Here is a 21,941-nt window from a genome sequence, read left to right as displayed (position 1 = left end):
CTTGAAGTGACTGGCTTGACCTTGAAGGAACTGGGGATGGTGACGGCCGACAGGGAGCTCTGGCCTGGACTGGTCCATGAGGTCACGAAGAGTTGAAAACGACTGAACAATTCCTGGAGAGAAATGCAATAATAAATAAATAAATAAATAAATAACTGTATTCTCAATTCACTTCTGACACGATTTATTTATTGATTGTGTCAGAAGCGAACTGAGGGTACAGTTGTAATGTATTTGAAAGCACAAACAACACTAAAAGCTTAGCATTATACTGATGAGGAATGGAAAAAATGGATTTTTAGACATATATTGTATGCACATTAGAAGCAGTGAAATGTAGAAAAATCAAACTCTCTCTCTGTGTTAGATTTTTGGGATGCACAAGCTGACAGGCCAGGGGGGAGAAGGGGGGCCTTCTACATTCCAGTGTGGTTCCTAGTACAGCTAAATGGAAGGAGAGCAGACAGGTCAAAGTAGGCCTCATGATGGATTGGTGTCTCTAGCTTGCTACAAGTTTTTAGGTTGCTTAGATAGGAAAATGCTGATTGTGCATATTTATGCCCATGTATGTAAGCATGTGAAGTGACGTACTAATGACGAGATGTATGTAGAAGCATGTTCTTTGTCTGAAAATGTATAAAAGGCAGGTCAACGCCTTGATAGGGTGCTCTGGTTTGCTTTTTGGAACAGATTCCATCCAGAGACTCAGCTGAAATAATAAACTGGACTTTTCGGTCTCTCAAAAGGATCTCTCTTGGTGTTATCTCTCCCTTCAATCTACAACAATACTAAATGTCCTTTGATCAGTAGCTGGCCACTTGGAGTGCCTCTGGTGTTGCTATAAGAAGGTCCTCCATTGTGCATGTGGCAGGGCTCAGGCTGCATTGTTTTTTTTTCGTGTCAGGAGCAACCAGAGTTGCTTCTGGAGTGAGAGAATTGGCCGTCTGCAGGGACGTTGCCCAGGGGACGCCCAGATGTTTTGATGTTTTACCATCCTTGTGGGAGGCTTCTCTCATGTCCCCGCATGGAGCTGGAGCTGATACAGGGAGCTCATCCGCGCTCTCCCCGGGTGGGATTCGAACCTGGCAGCTTTCAGGTCAGCAACCCAACCTTCAAGTTACGAGGCTTTTATCCCCTAGGCCACCGGAGGCTGCATTGTTAATAAGTGGTCTGTGGTTTGCTCTTCTCCACACTCGCATGTCGTGGACTCCACTTTGTGGCCACATTTCTTAAGGTTGGCTCTGCATCTGGTGGTGCCAGAGTGCAGTCTGTCCAGTGCCTTCCAAGTCTCCCAGTCTTCTGTGTGCCCAACTGGGAGACTCTCATCCGGTATCAGTCATGGATTGAGGTTCCGGGTTTTAGCCTGCCACTTTTGGACTCTCGCTTGCTGAGGTGTACCTGCTAGTATCTCTGTAGATCTTAGAAAACTATTTCTTGATTTAAGGCGTTGGCATGCAAGCTGATATCCGAACAGAGGATGATATCCGGAGATGTCCATGTCTTGGTCCTTTCATTGCTGGCTGCTACTTCCCGCCGGATGTCGGGCGGTGCAATGCCGGCTAAACAGAATAATTTCTCCAGTGGTGAAGGGCGTAGATATCCTGTGATAATGCGGCATTTCTCACTAAGAGCCACATCCACTGTTTTAACGTGGTGAGAAGCATTCCACACTGGGCATGCGTATTCAACAGCAGAGTAGCAAAGCGCAAGGGCATATGTCTTCACTGTATCTGGTTTCAGACACGATGAAGACTTTTAGGCGGGAGCGACAATTCTCCGCATAATCAGCAGAGGGCGCTGCTCAAAAACCTTTCCCGAAAGAGAGAAAGAAGGCTGTCCCAAAGCCCCTGCGCCTGGCTGGGCGGAGCATGCGCAGTGGTGCCGAGGCCCTGGAGCGAGCCCCCCGCTGAGGGATCCTTCCCGCCGCCTTGCCTATTGTCCCCTCGCCACGTGACCCCGGAGGGTGACAAAGCACTTTTGGTTCCGCTGAGTCATCCTCTTTGCAGGAGGCGCGCCTGCCGTTCGCCCGCCTCCTCGGTCGTCGCTCCTTCTTCCTTCCTTCTTCCCTTTCTCCCCGTAGCAGAGGCAGACAGCCATGGGCACCGAGAGCGGCAGCGGAGGAGTCCTGCTGGGCCGAGCCCGCACCCTCAACCTCCAGACGGGCAACCTGATGAACTGGGGCCGCCTGCGGAAGAAGTGCCCCGCCACCCCCAGCGAGGAGGTGGGAGCCATCGGGATGGATGGATTAGGGAGGGGGGTATATAATGTATTATGAAATGTGTTGTCGAAGGCTTTCGTGGCCGGAATCACTGGTCGCTGTGAGTTTTCCGGGCTCTATGGCATTGTTCCAGAAGCAGTCTCTCCTGACGTTTCGCCCACATCTATAACAGGCATCCTCAGAGGTTGTGAGATATATTGGAACTAGTCAAGTGGGGTTATATATCTGTGGAATAATGTCCAGGGTGGGAGAAAGAACTCTTGTCTGTTGGAGGCAAGTGTGAATGTTGCAATTGGCCAGCATGATTGGCAGCTTCAAAGCCTGGCTGATTCTTGCCTGGGGGAATCCTTTGTTGGGAGGTGTTAGCTGGCCCTGATTTTTTTTTTCCTGTCTGGAATTCCTCTGTCTTCTGAGTGTTTTTTGTTTCAAGCACGTGGACAATATCAACAGAAAGGAGGTAACCATGAAAATGAACAGAATCTGGCTACCAGTATTTAAAAAAACTCTAAAATCAGGACAGTAAATAAAGAACACTCTGAAAACAGGTGGAATTCAAGGCAGGAAACAATCAGGGCCAGCTAACACCTGTCTAAGGGCCCTTCCAAACAGCGATATAACCGGAATTCCCCTGTTTTCTTAGTGTTGTTCTTTATTTACTGTCCTGATTTTAGAGCTTTAATACTGGTAGCCAGATTTTGTTCACTTTTATGGAATTCCAGACATGAAACAATCAGGGCCAGCTAACACCTTCGAACAAGGGATTCCCCAAGGCAGTAAGCAATCAGACCTTGAAGCTGAAAGGCTAGTCAATGCCAACCAAGGTGGCCAATTGAATCATTCACACTTGCCTCAAACAGACAAAATTTCTTTCTCCCGCCCTGGACATTCCACAGATATATAAAACCCACTTGATTAGTTTCCAATATACCTTGTTACCTCTGAGGATGCCTGCCATTGAAACATAAGGAGTTAATGCTTCTGGAACATGGCCATAGAACCCGGAAAACTCACAGCAACCTATCTTAGTTAGCTCTCATGTCTAAGGCCTCTTCTACACTGCCATATGAAATCCAGATTATCTGATTTGAAAGGGATTATATGGCAATGTAGACTCATATAATTCAGTTCAAAGTAGATAATGTGGGTTATCTGATCTGATAATTTGGATTATATGGCAGCGTAGAAGGGACCAGAGTCTACACTGCCATATAATCCAGTTCAAATCAGACAATCCGGATTTTATATGGCAGTGTGGAAGAGGTTTCTTCCCTCTTCTGACTGTGGGGACAGGTTTAGGTTGAACATGTCTTACTTGAAATGATTGGGACCAGAAATGTTTGGGTTTTCCCCCCTCTGGATTGCAGAATATTTGCATATATGTAATGAGATGTCATGGAGATGTCCAAACACGAAATGCAATTATGGTTCCTAGGCACCTTATAGACATAGCCTGGAGGTAGTTTTTATACACATTAATAATTTTGTGCATGCAACCAAGGGCCCTTCCACACAGCCATATAACACAGAATATCAAGGCAGAAAATCCCACAATATCTGCTATGAACTGGGTTATCTGAGTCCACACTGCCATATATTCCAGTTCAAAGCAGATAATGTGGGATTTTATTCAGCTCTCTGGAAAGGGCCCAAGTTGGTATGCATGTAACCATCAGAAAGCAAAGGGGCCTCTCAGCCTCCCATGTGAACAGTTTGGGATTTGGAGGCATTTCAGATTTCTAGGTAAGGGATGCTCAAGTTGTTTCTCAGTTTTGTTAACCTATCTGCATAGCGAATAATACGGATAGCTCTCTGCTTTGAGTGAGCTGGGAGTGTTTGACTTCATTAGCCTTCATTTTTCACTGATTTCCCCCTTATTTTGAAACAAAAGTAGTGGCATTCACCAGTAAAACAAACCATAAATACTGTCACAATGGCTAAATACCAAAAACTGGTCTTAAAACCCATTCTGGATATTTAGGAATCAGCTGGCAGGGGAGAAAGTAGTTTATCTCTGAATTAGGTTGGAGGTGAATTGAAGTTTATCTGGTTATTGATTTACTTCTGCCTTGGTTCATTTTAGTTCAGGATCATCTGATAGTGGCTTTAGTAGCTTTCCTATTAGAAGACTTTCCTTGGGACTACGTTTTCACCAAGTGCTGTCCCTCAATTCAAAAACGTATCTCGTGTAATGTGTTGTACTGTCATGCTACATCCCTTTCATTTCCTCTTAATAGTCTTGTTAAAATATCTGTCATGTGTACTATGCTTTGTCAAACCATATCGCTTACATTCTGCCTTAATTGCACTTCAGAAGGCAGAAAAGAAAAGGATTGTGATTGGAAATATATTTTTTAAAATCCCTGCCCTATTTTTTTTTAAAAAATAATACCGATAATGTTGAGTTTCCTGTCAAAGGAATTAGCTTTTGCAATAACATGTACTAGAATTTCCTTTATCTTTTCTAAATCTCATTTTCTGGACAAACGTGTTTACAAGGAAATTATCCCCTCTGGGGGGAAAATATCTAATTTGCAATTGTCAATCATGGGGAAAGCTGGTAAAGCCAACAACTTTGTGCTCAGCAGGGTTACCATGGCAGGTGGATGCAGCAGCAAAAACAACAAAGTATTGTGCTAGAGATTAACGCGTTTCGAATGGCAAAAAGGTTGAAGTCCATTTCATCAGATGCCGGAAGTGTTTCATGTATTTGTAGGTATTACACAGATAGTATTACTATATGGGCATGGTGTTATTCAGTACTGCACAGCTGTAGCACTATATTCTACTTTAACTGTTATAGTTCCAGCCTATGGATTTGCAATGTAAAATTCTCAGATGGTGTATTATTATTTTATTGTATGACACAAAAACCAAGATAGATATGAACAAATATTAAGAAACACGGGGGTTTCACACTTGCCTCAAACAAACAAGAGTTCTTTCTCCCACTCTGAACATTCCACAGATATATAAACCCCACTTGCCTAGTTTCCAACAGACCTCACAACCTCTGAAGATGCCTGCCATAGATGTGGATGAAATGTTAGGAGAGAATGCTTCTGGAACATAGCCATACAGCCTAGAAAACTCTCAGCAACCCAGCTTTGAAGATTGTTGGACTAATCCAAATAGATGTGGTTATATTGTTTGGCTGTAAACTGTGAGTAGTGAAACTGGAGACACATGATGCACCTAACCCCATTTTTGTTCTCAAATTAAGACATCCAAATCTGCTCGGTTTGCCTAAAATTTCCATGATTGGGCACTGAGAAATCACCCAGAGACTGACATGCGGGTGCTTACTCCCAACCAAAATAAACCCATTCAGTCAACTGTTGAATGGAGAATCGACCTGTTGACAAAACGAATGGATTTAGCATGTCTACTCTAATCAGAAATTGAAAGATAATCAAAGCCGAAGTGTGTAATTGTTCCTCTTGGGGCAATATTGGGATTGCTTTATTCTGGATTTGATTACAGGGGGAGGGGGGATGAAGGGAACCGTCCTGTCTTCCCCTGTCTTCTGAGATAGCGACATCCTTTCTGCACCTTTCCTCATTTTTCCCTGCTTTCTCCAGGTTGGAGTTGGGTAATACCCAACTCCTGAAGACAGTCTTCAGTCTCTGTTTCCATGCACTTAGGACACGGAACATCACGGAGTCCCACCAGAAGTGCCCTTGCATCATGTGATAGACTCCCATGAGGCTCAACTTCCTAAGTGCATGGAAACAGAGCCTGAAGATGGTCTGATGCAGTTCTCACTTTCACTCAAAAATCCCAAGACCTCTTCCCAGAGATTCCAGAAATTGAAACTGGGTGTTTATTTACTGTGGTGCTGTTGCTTGCAAGAATTAATTTGTAACTTGTTGCTGTTGTGTTCCGCTAGTAATGCATGTTGTAGATCCTTATGTATGGCCAATTTCATAGTTGAACACTTGTTGTGTAATGTGGTCTAAACTCAGGTGGGTGGTGAATTAAAATTGCAGTACTATCTCCATATCCATGGAACTGGTGCCTGCAGTTTCATTTATACACATCTGGCTGAATATGTCCTCTCGAGGCATTTTCTGGGCCCTCCAGTAGAACTCGGTGGGATTTGTGGGCCAGAATTTCTTAATTTCTATAGGGTTTGTTTTATCAATATCAATGCAAAGTTTGGGAACTCATTCCCCATTAATCTGAAGGCACAGATTAATTGAAATGCTAGTGAAATTTTGTAAGGATCCACTGTCTATAAATGCAGATGGTGTTAATCATGTTGTGTTAGCCAGTGGTTCTCAGCCTGTGGGTCCCCAGATGTTTTGGCCTTCAACTCCTAGAAATCCTAACAGCTGGTAAACTTACTGGGATTTCTGGGAGTTGTAGGCCAAAACACCTGGGGACCCACAGGTTGAGAACCACTGTCTAGGCCAGTGGTTCCCAACCTTTTTTTGACCAGGGACCACTTTGACGAGGGACCACTCTCCAACATTAATACCAAAAGGGTTACAAATCAGTTTTTGGTCAACTTTAGGTTTGGTTTGATTATTTGGGGTGCTGATTTAGAAAATTGCATTGGAAAGACCACATCAGCTCTAGTTTCTGATGCAAAACATATGCCATCCAGTAGTTCCCATCTGCTCGCCCACAGAAAATCATATTTAATATTCTAGAACTGATTTTCCCCACTTGTCTCGCGGACCTTATTTTAGGACTTGTGGCCCATCAGTGGGATGCGGCCCACAGATTGGGAACCACTGTTTTAGAGAAGGAATTTCCTGTAAGAACAGGAGCTGAGAAAGGACTATTCAGTCCTGTGAATGGAAGGCAGACAGGAAGCCTCAGTAGTTAATGAACTCTCATCTGCAAACATCTTGGAGTTAGACTGGCTGTTATGCCTAAATACATGAATGTTTTATTATTTAAAATAAAACTTGCAGGGCTAAAGTTTATTTCATGGGATCTTTTTATTACTGCATATCCTCTCCAAACATTGTTCTCTCTACACACTTCTAGCCTAGCCTTAGAACCTGAATACCTTCCACTTTGTTTTACATGTATCAACAAAATCTCTTTGCTTCATCCTGGTTGTAATCATAGGATGGGATTGTATTGCATCCCCAGGTCTTACAGGAGAGCAGTAAACTCTTTACTGGTGCTGTGCTTGATGGCTTTTGTAGCCATGTAGAAATGGATCAGTAAAACTGTGTTTCATGTTTAAAATGCTCTAATGCCTAATAAAACCCATTTAAATCTGTGCAATAACATTTCTGTATGCAAGGAACAGGCGTCAGCCCTCCAGGTCTTCTTGGATTGCAGATAATAGGAATGTGGTTTACTGAGTGATTTGAGCATTGAATTGTAACTGGAGACCAAGGTTCAAATTCACATTCAGTCATTGGGTGACTTTGAGTAAGTCTATTCTCTCAGGCCCATTCTACACTCCCATATGAGCCAGATTATCAAAGCAGATGATCCGCATTATCTGCGTAGAACTGGATTATATGTATCTACAGTGCCATTGTTTCTGCCAACCTAGCAGTTCGAAAACATGTAGATCAATAGTTACTGCTCCGGCAGGAAGGTAACGGCGCTCCATGCAGTCATGCCAGCCACATGACCTTGGAGGTGTCTACGGACAACGCTGGCTCTTCGGCTTAGAAATGGAGATGAGCACCAACCCCCAGAGTCAGACGCGACTGGACTTAACGTCAGGAGAAAACATTTATCTTTACAGTGCCATTGTATAGGGCAGTGTAGAAGGAGCCTCAGCATCAGAAAGCAACAGAAAACAACTTCTGAACAAACCTTGCCAAGAAACCCCCATGATAGGGCCACTCTATAAGTCATAAGTGACTTGAAGGCATACAACAACAAAGTCTACCATTTATTTTATTTTTTTACTATATAGCATATACCACAGTGTCTCAAGATATGATACAGTTTGGAGGAATATAAATGTATAACAGTGAGAAATAATGTAAACATGCTGAAAGACATTAAACAATTTAAAATTAAAACCTGTACAGATTTGGCTAGACCCAAAAAGCTTTGATGAGAAGTCATCACTGCCAGTGAAGACCTTGCCTATATCCTCAAATGGCATATTATTCCATAATCAGGACTTCTACAGCAGATTTCACTTGTTAGGTACATGTATACAGAGGCGTTCCTTCAAATATTAAGATCTCAAGCCATTTAAGACTTTAAATGTCATTACGAGAAGCTTGAATTCAGATTGGATGTGTATTGACAGCCAATGCAATTTCTTTAAGACTGCTGTTTTTGGTTCCTATGTGATGGTCTAGTTCACTGCTTCTTCAACTGTGGGTCCCGACCCCAAATGGGGTCCTCTTAGAAATTGGCAAAAATAAAAAGTTTCTGAACACCACACTTTTACACAAATCTGTTAGCCACAACGTGCAGTGTTTACAGTGGACTTGGCCGAAAATGCTTCAGCTGTACTTAACTAAAAGGAAAGTCAGCCTGTTTAGCAAGTCTTGCGAACGCTGCAAAAATGTTTTTTTCTTACCTATTTTATATACCTATATACCTGGGGTAATATAAAATTCTTCTGGCTGAAAGGGGTCGTAAGTGGAACAAGTTGAAGAAGCCCTACTCTAGAGTCGCTATTTGTACTCCTTGCAGTTTCAAGGAAGGTCCCATATAGATTATCTGGCAACAGTCTATCAGGGAAGTTTCCAGGGCATGAAGCATTGTGGCCAAGTTTAAGTAACTTCTGCAGGAATGCACATTTCTCCATTCCAGATTTATGAGAAGAAAATAAGTAGGTAGATGCCATCTCACATGCCTATAAAAACATTATGAATGTGGGGAAGTATTTCAGTTAAAATTTCTTGGTGACCTCTCAGAAAAAAGATGTTCTAATTGAACCCATTGAATAATTAAGCTTCCTTGTAGCATTATTCTAAAGGTGGGGTTGAATCTCTGTGGAGCCAGGTGCCTCTTTTATGAGGATCGAGAGCTATTGTTCTGCAAACTATAGGCTCTATACCATTCTGGGGTAGTAATGGCATTAGGTTTGACAGCTCCTTAGAAGCAACTTGCCTGAACTGTAAAGAACTCCAGGGTTTAGTGAAAAAGACAACAAAATAGTCATTCCTTTACTGTGAGCATAGCAGGTGTTGACATTTGTAATTTTTGCAGGAAAATAGAGCAGGTTTGGCACACATTTCAGTATAGAATATAAGAAAAGCCTCTGCTTGCGGATGCATAAGTACCCCATATTTTTCACCTCACATATATTTGCTTGAATATATTTCAACCATGATCCTTCACAACTATAATGTTACAAACCAAGGAAAGGAAGGAAAGACAAATGGGATCATCACATTTGTGAGAAAACCTGTCATAAATAGACTTTATAAAGTGGTTTATAACCCTAACCCTAATGGCACTCCATGCAGGTTTGCCGGCCACATGACCTTGGAGATGTCTATGGACAACGCCGGCTCTTCAGCTTAGAAATGGAGATGAGCACCAACCCCCAGAGTCGGACACGACCGGACTTAACGTCAGGGGAAACCTTTACCTTTACTAAAGTGGTTTAAGTAGACAGTCAACATTTTTGAAAATTTGAAAAAAAAAACGAAAGAAGTTGGTACTTACTTTTCTTACCCTGGGTCCAGCACTTTGCTTCTTCCCCTTCCGCCTATTAAATGGATATCAGTAGAAGGAAGGAAACAGAGTACAAACTTTTTCAGAAGTTGGGTTGCTGTGAGTTTTCCAGGCTGTATGGCCATGTTCCAGAAGCATGGCGTTTTGCCCACATCTATGGCAGGCATCCTCCGAGGTTGTGAAGCCTCTTAGAAACATGGCAAGTTGGGTTTATATACTTGTAGAATATCCAGGGTGGGAGAAAGAACTCTTGTTTGTTTGAGGTAAGTGTGAATATTGCAATGGGCCACCTTGATTAGCATTGAATAGCCTTGCAGCTTCAAAGCCTGGCTACTTCCTGCCTGAGGGAATCCTTTGTTGAGAGGTGTTAGCTGGCCCAGGGGATTCCCCTGTTTTTTAGTGTTGCTCTTTATTTACTATCATGATTTTAGAGTTTTTAAATACTAGTAGCCAGATTTTCTTCATTTTCATGTTTTTCTCATTGTCCACATGCTTGCGGATTTCAATGACTTTCAGTGTAGTCTGGCATGGTGGTTGTTAGAGTGGTCCAGCATTTCTGTGTTGTCAAATAATATGCTGTGTCCAGGTTGTTTCATCAAGTGCTCTGCTATTCAGGACAGTAAATAAAGAGCCACACTCAAATAACAGGGGAATCCCAGGCAGGGAGTTCCTTCTCCCACCCTGGAAATTCCACAGATATATAAACTCAACTTGCCTAGTTTCCAACAGACCTCACAACTTCTGAGGATGCCTGCCTTAGATGTGGGCGAAACGCCAGGAGAGAATGCTTCTGGAACAGAGCAACCTAGTGATTCCAGCCATGAAAGCCTTCGACAACACATTTTCCAGAAGCTGTAGAATCTGAAATTTACATGTATTGTTCCTTGTAATGTTCCGGCAGTTACTTGACATTATACACCTATGATCACAAATTCCAGCCCAAACTTGTAACTAATAAGTAAGAATGAGCCTTCAGAAGCCCAACCCATATATCATATTTCCCTAAAGGGAGCTTTTTTGCCATTCCCGTGACATGCAGAGAACATGTTCAGCCAGCCCCACCTTGCTGAATGATGGCCAGAGGCATCAGTTTCTGTTTTATCTTGCTGTCTGTGTTCTTCATTTTAACTACAGCATTGTTTCTAACCCAGTTCTTTTTATATTGGGACTCAAAAGATCTGGTACTAGTTTGTTCTCACTGTGAATACTGGTAATATACAGGTCCTTTCTCCCTTCTACTGATCTTGTCCTCTGCAGTAGCTATAGCAAGGTGTGTGACATGTTAGGAGATGCTGGGTCATACTCTTTGTTCATGCAAGGTGATGCCCATCGCTCCTTCTACTGCATGCCCCAGATTCCTTGGTAAGATGCTGGAGCTTGGTTAGTTGTCAGAAACCACTCAGTTAAGCACTTAGCTTCTCCAAAGTTAAACACGTAGATAGCACCGTAAAATGTTCTAAATAGCCGAGAAAACCAACCAGATAACTCTATATGCATTGCATTCAATGGACCTTTCCTCTGTTTGAAATCAGAGTAATAGAGAACAGGGAATCCTTTATATTAGGACTGTCAATTGGTAAAGAATAGTAAGGCTGGATCTACACTATCCTATAATCTAGTTTCAGAATCTGGATTAACTGCATTGAAGTGGATTATATCTGTCTACACTGCCCTGTAATCCAGATCAATGCATGTAATCCATATTCTGAAATTGGATTATAGGGCAGTGTAGATCCAGCCTGAGTTGCCAGTTAAAACCGCACTCCCATATAATCCTGTTTCGGAGTCCAGATAATCTGATTTGAACTGGATTATATGAGTCTACACTGCCATATAATCCAGTTCAAAGCAGATAATCTGGATTCAGAAACTGGATTGTATGGCAGTGTAGATGGGATGTCAATTAAATTGGGGGTGTCAGTTAAATTTAAATACGTTTGCATAGCATCAAAATCTTAATTAAAAGGTTCCAGTATGAAATTTTAAAGAGATTGGGGAACAACTTCTGATTCAGCAAATAAATACTGTACTGCCATTCTGGTATAGATTGAAGTTATCTTCAGTGTTTTTCTTTTCTACTGCTACTACTACTATCATTATTATTTCTAATTACTCGCCTCTCCTCACAACTCAAGGTGCAAGATCCTATTATCCATGTGGGATATGATACCGTCATTAGGGCCCATTTAGTGTCCCAATGTCTCCTAATGTGTGACTATCCAATTCACGAGTGGAATTAGTGAAAAGTATATTATGGTTCATTGTTCATTGAGTCCCCTCAGGGAGGTAGGGTGGAGTACAAATAAGGCATTATTATTATTATTATTATTATTATTATTATTATTATTATTATTATTATATCGTTTCATGTTTAAAACTGTTGCTACAGTATATAGTTAAGTGATTAGGTACATAGTGGGCATAATTACACAGATGAAGAGACAACGGTAGAGGAAAGTAAAATAAAGGGGTCTGGTAAGGTATACATAAGTACAGCTCTCTCCAACTGCAAATTCCAGGATTCCACAGATTGGAGCTTTGGCTGTAAAGTGTTATCAAACTGTTGCAGTTGTGCAGGGTGAAAGATACCATGACTTGCTAGTAATCTGTATACATTTCTGATATTGTATTGATTTTTCTTTCTCATCGGTTGCATAAAAATACTTGGTAAATAATGGAAATGTTGTTTTGCAGCTGCGAGAATGCATTCAGAAAACCTTAAATGAATGGAGTTCAAAGATCAGCCCTGATCTCATGCAGGTAAATGATCCTTTCTTTTTTCCTTGACGAAATTGTTTCTGCACAAATGAAATAATTAGTATTTTCTCCATACAAACTGTTACATCTTTTGCGAGGGTTCAATTCCATATGAAGTTCAGCTGCAATTGAAATTGTTCCACTTTATTTTCTTTGTCAGACCTGTATAGACATGCCAGATTAGTTCAGGAACTAATCTGGTATGTGTAATTCAATGGTTCAGTTGTGGTTAATATGACACAATTTAAATACAAGGCACACTGTATATAATACCAATTTGCATGGTGGGATGAAGCAGGCTAGTGAGGCCAGAAGTTTTGTAACGGTATGGTCTGTGAAGCATTCATGAAGGTAGAAAGCAATATTAAATGCTTAATATTTATTTAAATGCCTAGTACATAAACACCTATTTTATTTGTACTTCTTAAATTTAAGGATGCAATCAGAGGCATGTGTTATAATTAAAGAAGTAACAAAATCGGGGGGAAAGAAAGCATGCTGTAACTAAACGCAGAATTTTGTTCTGCCAACTTCCCAAGTACATATTTTCACCTAATTTAATCAAAATAGAAAACAATGTTTCTCATGTGTGGTCGAAGGCTTTCATGGCCAGAATCACAGGGTTGTTGTATGTTTTCCGGGCTGTATGGCCATGTTCTAGAAGTATTCTCTCCTGATGTCAGGAGAGAATACTTCTAGAACATGGCCATACAGCCCGGAAAACATACAACAACCCAGTGTTTCTCATCCTTGAAAAGTGAATCTCTAAAAGTGCATTAATGCATTTTGACACTAATGTAACTGCCCTGCTTCAATGCTGGGAGTTTTAGTTTGGTGAGACCCCAGCATTCTTCTTCTGCCAACAAAATGTTTTCTGTGAATGTGTGGAAGGCTAAAGACCTTGTAAAACTACAGCTCCCATGATTCCATAGCATTGAGCCATGACAATTAAAGTGGTGCCCAGCTGCATTAATTTGATAGTGTAGATGTACCATTTTCAGGTAATAATTTTAGTTTCGTTAAAGGAAATAATAAAGGATAAAATCCAGCGTCAAAATGACACTCTTCTGCTAATACGGAGGGGGCGGGGGTCCACCATCAGTTCCTCTCCTCAGCAGCCTCCCAACATTTGCTGGATGATGCATAAGAGGGTGGCATTGTTCCATTCCTAGTTGTGTTCATGGAAATCATTCTGATGGCAGAAGAATAAAAGAGACTTGCCAAATTTTTGTTTCAGTATTTGGTTCTGGTTCAGTTTGGCTCCCTACCTTGGGCACAACCTGGCCCTTGCTGTTATTGAATGAAATTGGATCCTGAAAAGGCAAATATTGCTTCTGCAAATGGAAACGTGTTGGGGGGCCAGCATCACTTCCCACTCTGAGGTAGAAGATTTCCATATTCCATTTATATTATACAAAAAGCCCAATGCACACTGAGGCCCCTTCTACACTGTTCTATATCCCAGGATCTGATCCCAGATTATCTGCTTTAAAATTGAATGTATGAGTCTCCATTGCCAGATAAGAAGATAATCTGGGATCACATCCTGGAATATAGGAAGGAGCCTGAGAGTCTAGGACAGCAGTGGAAGATGAATTTGCAAGTCTTTTTCATTCCAGTTGCTGAAGCCAAGTATATGCTTGTTAAGTGTGTGAAATGCTGTTAGAACTGAGTGAATTCATTCATGCGGCAGAACTCTAGGGGAATGGCATTACTTCTGAAAAGGGATCTGCCGGCGCTGTGGAGATAATGCAGTTTGACACCACTTTAGCTCCCATGGCTCAATGAGATGAAATCTTGGGAATTGTAGTTTTATAAGGTCTTTAGCCTTCTCTGTCAAAGAGTACTGGGGCCTCACCAAACTAGAAATCCCATGATTTCTTATCATTGAGCTGTGGTACTTAAAGTTGCGTCAAACTGTATTAATATAACAGTGTGGATGCACTCAAGGTAGACATTTTGCAAAATTTGTCACCTCAAGAGTTTCCAACTGCATCCCACAATCGTCAGCCCCTGCTATCGATAGATAAATGTTTAGGATCACTATTAGCACCTCGGCCCAGCGACACCCACTGATCTATTGCATGCAATGCGATGTGTACTGTTTTGTGGTCAAAACACAACACAAAGAAGCTGCTGAGGACACTCAGAAGAGGATCCAGTGGCCCCCAAAGCTAATTAATTTATGCAGATTAATCCCTATGTCTGTTAAAAATTACCATATCTGTTTTTATAATAGAAAATAAGAGCATAATATTGTAAATGTTTTGTTTAATTTCTTAGTCACATTTCCAGGCCTTTCTTTGTTAAAAAAGGATGTATAGCCTATTCCCGGGGATCCCATCATGTCTGCTGTTTTTTCCCTGACTAATATTACTGTCTTCATTGGAGAGATGTTAATAAATCCTTGTTGCTGAATATCAGTTTTGGACTGAGAGATTGCTAAGAAAAAGTGATTTTGGCAAGCTCAAGGCTGTCTTCTATATCTCTTCTGCATATAACAATATGTTTGAAGGTACTGAGCTGGTAAGCGTCTCATGACTGTTGCATATTTATTTGCAGGAGATGCCAGAAGTCCTTGACTGCACTCTTGCTCAGGCCATAGAAAAGATCAATTCTGAAGAAAGGGAAGAACTGAAAGTTTCAGGTAAATTAAGTGGTGTGCTTGACTCATGATTGCCAACCTTGTCTAAGCTTGGAGACTTCTTAGATAAAGAGCAAAGAACTAGAGTATTGTGTAGCCTTCTCTAAGTGATTGTGACTGGAGATCCCAACATCCCTCATCATTGGCTCTGCTGGCAAAGGCTGGTAGAAGTTCCAATCCACCAACTTCTAGGAGGTCATCTGTTGCCTATCCTAATAGACAGGGCTTTTGAGGACATGTGAAGGATAAAATGAGTTCAGAAACTGGGCAAGAGACAATATCCAGTGGAATCAGTTTTATTATTTTTATGAAAAAACAGGACAGTTCAAAGACGCAAGCTTGTCTGTAAAAACTGAAGTCCATTGAGCTGGGTACTTCTTTCATGAACTGCTTGTTGAGCGAGTGGGCTTGTTAACAAAAAGCTCTCTCCATAAATTTATAGCAGAGTAACTTATTAGCAGCAGTGTGATCCAGCACCAGTATGCAAAAGTGATAAAAGGAACAAAAACACATAGACCAATGTTCTCTCTTTCTTAGGAGGCTTTTCTTTCTAACAAAGTAATATGGTTGCACTATTTACAAGAACAAGGTTTCCATAACACAAATAATTCTTTATAATTCCTTCTTTGCTTCCACGCTGGGTTTCTTTCTCATGAAGATAAACAGCTTTGCTCTCAGAGCTTCCTCTCACACTGAACTGTGTGAAGGAGCTTCACACAGTAGCTTTACACACAGCAGCCTTCGCACTGAAGCTGTGGCCCACTAACTCATAACAGGTTTCAGCCTACTGACTATCCTCAGGGCGAGAAGATATTTTTAATATATCTGACACTGCTTATCTGGTTTATTAATTTCTATACCTTAATAACTTTTTTTTTTACATTTTGGTTGCATTTCCATGTGTGGCCATCTTCATAACTCTGAACCATGATGTAGCATAATGTGGAAATGCAGGAAATGTTACAGCTGCTGAAACCACTTTTTAATATTGTTTTGCATATATCAGTGCAGCTACATTATTCATTGACATGTCTGTACCAAGCAATAATACGTATAATATTTTATATTTATATTGTTTATATTGTTTCGTTTTTATGATTGCATTTTTGGGCATTAAATTTTGCCAATTTTTGTAAGCTGCCCTGAGCAGCTATGCATGCAGAAATTATAATTTATTTTACTGTTTACCTAACAGTAAACAGGGGGGGGGAGGGGGATCATAATTTTGGCAATAGTATCACAATCGTGTGTAAGTAGCTATCATGAATTCCGCTATGGAAAAAAAATGTTGGTATCTTTTCCATATTCATGATTGCTGCTTAATCATAATTTTGAAACTATTAGTCTGCCTCGTCCTCCCGTGTACCTTACTGGATATTCAGCTGCATAGAGAATAGAAGGTCCACTCTTCCAGTGATTGGAGCACGGGTCAATGATGTTTTCATCAAGTTTTATGGGTTGGCCAGGAGAGAGTACTTCAGCTTGGGTCAACTTTTTAAAAAGAATCACATGCAAGCTCATTCAGATCTAAAGATTTTCAGAGGAAACTGTCTTCTTACATTTAATTTGGAGGCATGAGGGAGAGGGGTGTTCTTGGTGGTGTCCCCTAATTTGTGGACTTTCCCACTATAAAAGGCTGCCTGGCCCCCAATTATCTGACAAGCAAAGGTCTTTTTATTCAGACACCACCTTGCAAACAGGTTGAATGCTATTATTTCTTTCTGTTGATATGCCCCTAAGCTTCAGTCTGTGTTGATGCTGTCATTTGATTTTTTGTTTTGTTTCTTGCTGTTACCTATGTTAAGTGCTGTTTTTGGCAGAATGCTGGGGACTGAACTCAGGACCTCCTACATGCAAAGAATATGCTCTATCATAAAGCAGTATATGTTAAGTTTGTTTGCTAAAAACAAATGATTTTGAAATTTATGCTATTGCAATAGATGCCATCTTTCCTTATTAAAAACAGTTCTTCATTTTCAGCAAAACTGTTCATTGCTGGATCAAACACCTCATCGATCAGAGAAGCAATAAGCATGAGTAAGTTCAAGACTGAAACATTACATCTGACTTTCTTCCCATTAACAAGTCTTTTCTAATACTGCAAGAGAGCTTTTTTCTTTTTCAATGAGAAAAAATGTTTTTATCTAATATCTTTTCTATCTTTTCATCATGGTTTGCAGACAGTAAACCTTTAACCCTAAAGTAAACACAAACTGGTTATCACTTAAGTGAAATCAAGATTTTATGAACTTTGGTGTTGCATCGCAAGCAAGTTTAGAAACCTAAGACAAAAATTATGCTTTTATGTTTATTATAGCAATGCTTTGGCCTGGAAGTGGCCTTGGGGTACAGAGTGAAAAGGGAGAGGCATTTGGTTTTGGAGATAAAAATGAATTCATGAGTATGTCAGACTGGCCCCATTTAGTGCCATGTGCCTTTTGCTAACTCAGTTTAAAATAACTTTTTATATAGTTTCCTTGATCTAAGTTGAATATTAGAACTTATTTTAAAACTCTTCTACCTCCTCCTATTTCATCTTATTTTGCTGAATTCATTTGATATAGATTCTTTGTCATTTAAAATATCTTTCTACTTGATCTTTACATCTGTGAGGCTTTGTAAGGGATCTCAGACCTGAACATTCATACAAAAGATAGAACAAGTGAATTGGAGATAAGTATATTCATGCCCCTTTTCTGCTCCACTTCAGGAAGTATTGTTTCTCTTTTTCAGCATGTTCTGCCCTTGGGGTTGACCAGTTAGATTCTGTAATCATTGCTCCTCCTCCAACAGAAGACGGAATTAATCTTTCTTTAGAGTATTTACAGCCTTATTGGGTAGAGCTTGAAAACTTGGTTCAAAACAAGCAGATTGTTGCCATAGGGACCTCTGACTTAGATAAAGCACTGTTGGAGCAGCTCTTCTTGTGGGCACAGGTAAGAGGCAAGCTGTTCGATTGAAATAATCAGAAAATGCTACCCTTTTCCTGCTAGTATGCTCTGCTATATATACTTTAAAAATCCAATTTTAAAAAAAATACAGGTTCCGCACTTTATATCCAGAATTCTGAAATTCAGACTACTTTGTTTTATGCACAAAATTATTACAAATATTGTCTCACATTATCTTCAGTCTATGTGTATAAGGTGTATCTGAAATATAATTTTGTGTTTAGACTTGGATCTTATCTCCAAAATACCACATTATTTACGTATATATATACAGGAACTGTATTCCAAATCTGAAAAAAAGTTTGAAATCCAAAACACATCTGGGCCCAGCCAAGCTGTGTAGATATTTTTATACCATATTGGGCAGATATGTGCCCCTTTGTTTGATACATGAAACCTGTTCTGTGTTTTCATAAACCAGGAAGCAGGTTTCCATAGAGGATGTAAAATCACTTAATGTCATTCAGCACAAGGGAAACACCATAGCATCTGAAGGTGGTCTTCATTTGATTTTTTTAGGTGAAGCCAAGCAGTAATCAGGTGAATCTTGCTTCCTGTTGTGTGATGCCACCAGATCTGACTGCGTTTGCAAAAGAGTTTGATATCCAGCTGCTAACTCATAATGATCCAAAAGGTCAGGTTAAAAACACAACTATTGTATTGTATTGTAGTGTATTGTATTGTATTGATATCCAGTCTTTCTTCCAGATCAAAACCCTGGAGAATTGCTTTGCAAAAGTAGAACAAAGCAATTCCCCAGAACAAAACCTTGAGGAACTGCTTTGCAAAAATATAACAAATCACAAAATAATTGGCTGTATTATCCAGGCTTGTATTTTCTGTATAGACCACCAGTTTAAAAAGAAAAGATAAATAACATATTCTGGTTGTTTTAAATCAGGGCTCGTCAGTGAGCCGGCCAAATGTAGTGCCTCAGCTCCTTTTCTATGGCTTTCCTACCATTAACAAATGGAAGGAACAGCACAAAAGGCCAGAGTTTACCTTTGAAGCAATCTTGTTTAGAAAGAGATTAGTGCTCTCTGAAGCCACCTGGGAGTATTAATAACTTGTTAATGAAATGTAGCCGTCTCATACTTCTTTTTGTTTAAAGAGCAAATTGCAGCTGTTTTCACTACTAATGCCATGATTGGCATGGTGCTACAGTGGAATTGGAATAGCCACAACTTGCTTTAAAAACCAAGTAGAGAAGTCATATTTTATTAGCTTATTGCTTTCCGAATGCTTCAGCATTCAACTTGCCATTTTTCCCCAGGCCTGCTCCCACAATGACAAATTTGAGCAAGAGCAGAGGTTGTCCCTGTAGATTTGTGAACCAAATGGGATCATCACAAATACGTAACAAATAACAAAAACAGTGAGCATTTACAGTGGTTAAGGAAAACAAAATCTACAGCCTATGTAATTCCTTTGTTTTATTTTGTAATTACGTTTATAACATTTGGGGTTTTTTTCATTAGTTGCTCATGCATTTGTGATGATTTCATTTGGTTAGTGTGCTTGCAGTTGAAGCCCCTTCTACACTGCCATATAATCCAGATTTTCAAAGCAGATAATCCACATTATCTGCTTTGAACTGAATTAGCTGTGTCTACACTGCCATATAATCCAGTTCAAAGCAGATAATCTGGATTTTATATGGCAGGGTAGAAGAGGCCTGAAATCCTTCCCTTTTTTCGTTGGCACTAGTAGGTTTAGCACAGGGCTAAACATAGCCTCAAACAAACTTCCCCATATCTGCTAAAAGCCAGAGCATTACAGACAAATATTTGGGGATAATATGTAAGTGTGTGTGTGTAATGCTGCTTATATCATCAGGTCTAGAAATTATGTGCTATTTTGAAGCATAATCACCTAAAAGCACTGTTGTTGCTTCATACTTACAATTTTAGAACTGCTTTGTGAAACAAGTTTCCAAGGAACTCTTCAGGAAAGCTTCCCAGACTGCCGGGCGCACGAATGGAGTCCGCTGTGGCTTCTGCGATATTCAGTTATTGTAAAGAGCAGAGGAATCATCAAGTCCAAAGGCTACATCTTGCAAGCTAAAAGAATCCCATCATCTTAAGATGAATTGCCTTCTTCAGAGAGACCCACATCTCTGCTCTTTCACCAAGATGCAAACTGGAATTCATAAAGACCAAACTTTTTTTATTATCAGTCAGTGGCATAGCAATTGTATGCCATTCTTGCCTTTCTTTTTCTTTCATATGTGTTCTGTGTTGAGGACAACTTGTTCACATGTGAAATACTGTTCTTCATTTATTAGTTTGCTGATTTGGAGATTATATATATATACAGAAAATATTTGGAATATTTTAATGACTAATATAAACTAAAAATCTGACTAGATATATTTTGATTGAAATATTTTGAGTTGCAAGAAGAAATGTAACTTGGTTAAACTTGTTGCTGCTAGACGGAAAGCAGACTAAATGTAGTAGCACTGATGGAATAAGCAGGTTTATTATTTAAGATACTGGTGTTAAATTAAGTGGACTCATGCAAATTGTTTAAAATATACATGAATTTATATTTGGTCCCCTTTCCCAAACAGAAATCATAGTACAATAGGCCTTCTTGGGGCCTTGCATACATTTTTCTTCTGTTGTTGCTTTGTCAAAATCTTCATGGCATGGATCCAGTCATGGGGGCCTCTCATCAGAAACAGAATTCATCTTGACAGATTTGTTTTGGTAATATTAGGATCCCTATTTTGAGAACAATAAATAGATGGTTTTGTTCTACATCAGTCTCAGAATTGCATAAAATGTAGATAATCTGAATTCTGAGAACACAAATTCTGTCTGAGAGTCAACCTCTGGATAACTTATTTTGCCCACAAAAAGTTTGTGTTTTTCTCATAACCAGTTTGGTGCATTTAATGCTGTTGAGCACTTAGTTTAAGGAAGCAGCCTCTGTTTTCCATCTTGATAACTGCAAAAGATAATGTTTTAATGAACTTCTGTATAAAGAATGACATTTTCTAAGTTTTGTGCCATGTCAATAAGATTAAAATTGTTATCTGTAAGCCTATTAATGACCAATGAAAGGTATAAGAGATAGTCAACTTTATTTAGAGTCTGATTTTTATGTTCTAATAACAAGTAACATGACTTAGGCAGCTGGACTGAATAAATGTACTGCCTGTCATATCATATTTGCATATTTTGGTCCATTCTGGTGGGTTAGCTTCTTGTGATTTGAAAAATTATTTTCAGTAAGGGGTTTTGGCATGTGTTGGTGTTGGATACTAAAACATTTTGAAAGCATGTGATGAATACCTCAAATCTCAACTGTTATTTGGAATTAAGTTCCATTGAAATTGCTGGAGCCTTAATAGTGAGGCCATCTACCTAAACTACCTATTAATTTTCCAGGAAGACTTTTGGAAAAATAATAGCATTGACCTAAATAAACCCTGTACAACAGGCTTCTGAAGTGAACTTGAATTGCTGCTTATAATCATTGAATAACTATGTAAAGGTAAAAGTTTTCCCTTGACATTAAGTCTAGTTGTGTCTGACTGGGGTTGGTGATCATCTCCATTTCTAAGCCGAAGAGCCAGCGTTGTCCATAGACATCTCCAAGGTCAGGTGGCTGGCATGACTGCATGGAGCGCCATTACCTTCCTGCTGGAGTGGTACCTATTGATCTACTCACGTTTGCATTTTTTTCAAACTGCTAGGGTAGCAGAAGCTGGGGCAAATAGCAGGAGCTCACCCCCACTCCCTAGATT

At 40.1% G+C, this 21,941-nt stretch overlaps 1 protein-coding gene across 1 annotated transcript; it reads left to right on the top strand.

Moving 5' to 3' along the window:
• Nucleotides 1-1,868: 1,868 nt before the first annotated feature.
• On the top strand, nucleotides 1,869-21,648 carry gclm (glutamate-cysteine ligase modifier subunit). The gene is made up of 7 exons (XM_003219998.4): nucleotides 1,869-2,221; nucleotides 12,530-12,595; nucleotides 15,155-15,239; nucleotides 17,217-17,273; nucleotides 17,970-18,172; nucleotides 18,707-18,821; nucleotides 20,098-21,648. The coding sequence occupies exons 1-7, from the start codon at nucleotides 2,096-2,098 to the stop codon at nucleotides 20,268-20,270; spliced, it is 825 nt and encodes a 274-aa protein (XP_003220046.1). The 5' UTR covers nucleotides 1,869-2,095; the 3' UTR covers nucleotides 20,271-21,648.
• The last annotated feature ends 293 nt before the right edge of the window (nucleotides 21,649-21,941 follow it).

The sequence above is a fragment of the Anolis carolinensis genome, chromosome 4 (genome assembly GCF_035594765.1).
Source record: "Anolis carolinensis isolate JA03-04 chromosome 4, rAnoCar3.1.pri, whole genome shotgun sequence".
In the NCBI taxonomy this organism is placed as follows: Eukaryota; Metazoa; Chordata; class Lepidosauria; order Squamata; family Dactyloidae; genus Anolis; species Anolis carolinensis.
The sequence above is the reverse complement of the archived record's forward strand: the minus strand, read 5'-3'. Positions and strand labels throughout refer to the sequence as shown.

Bases quoted from the DNA above. Each gene is read 5' to 3' on its own strand.
- gclm (XM_003219998.4), top strand. From the start codon at position 2,096: ATGGGCACCGAGAGCGGCAGCGGAGGAGTCCTGCTGGGCCGAGCCCGC. The intron at 2,222-12,529 runs GTGGGAGCCATC...GTTGTTTTGCAG, and splicing joins CCGCCACCCCCAGCGAGGAG to CTGCGAGAATGCATTCAGAA. The intron at 18,173-18,706 runs GTAAGAGGCAAG...TGATTTTTTTAG, and splicing joins AGCTCTTCTTGTGGGCACAG to GTGAAGCCAAGCAGTAATCA.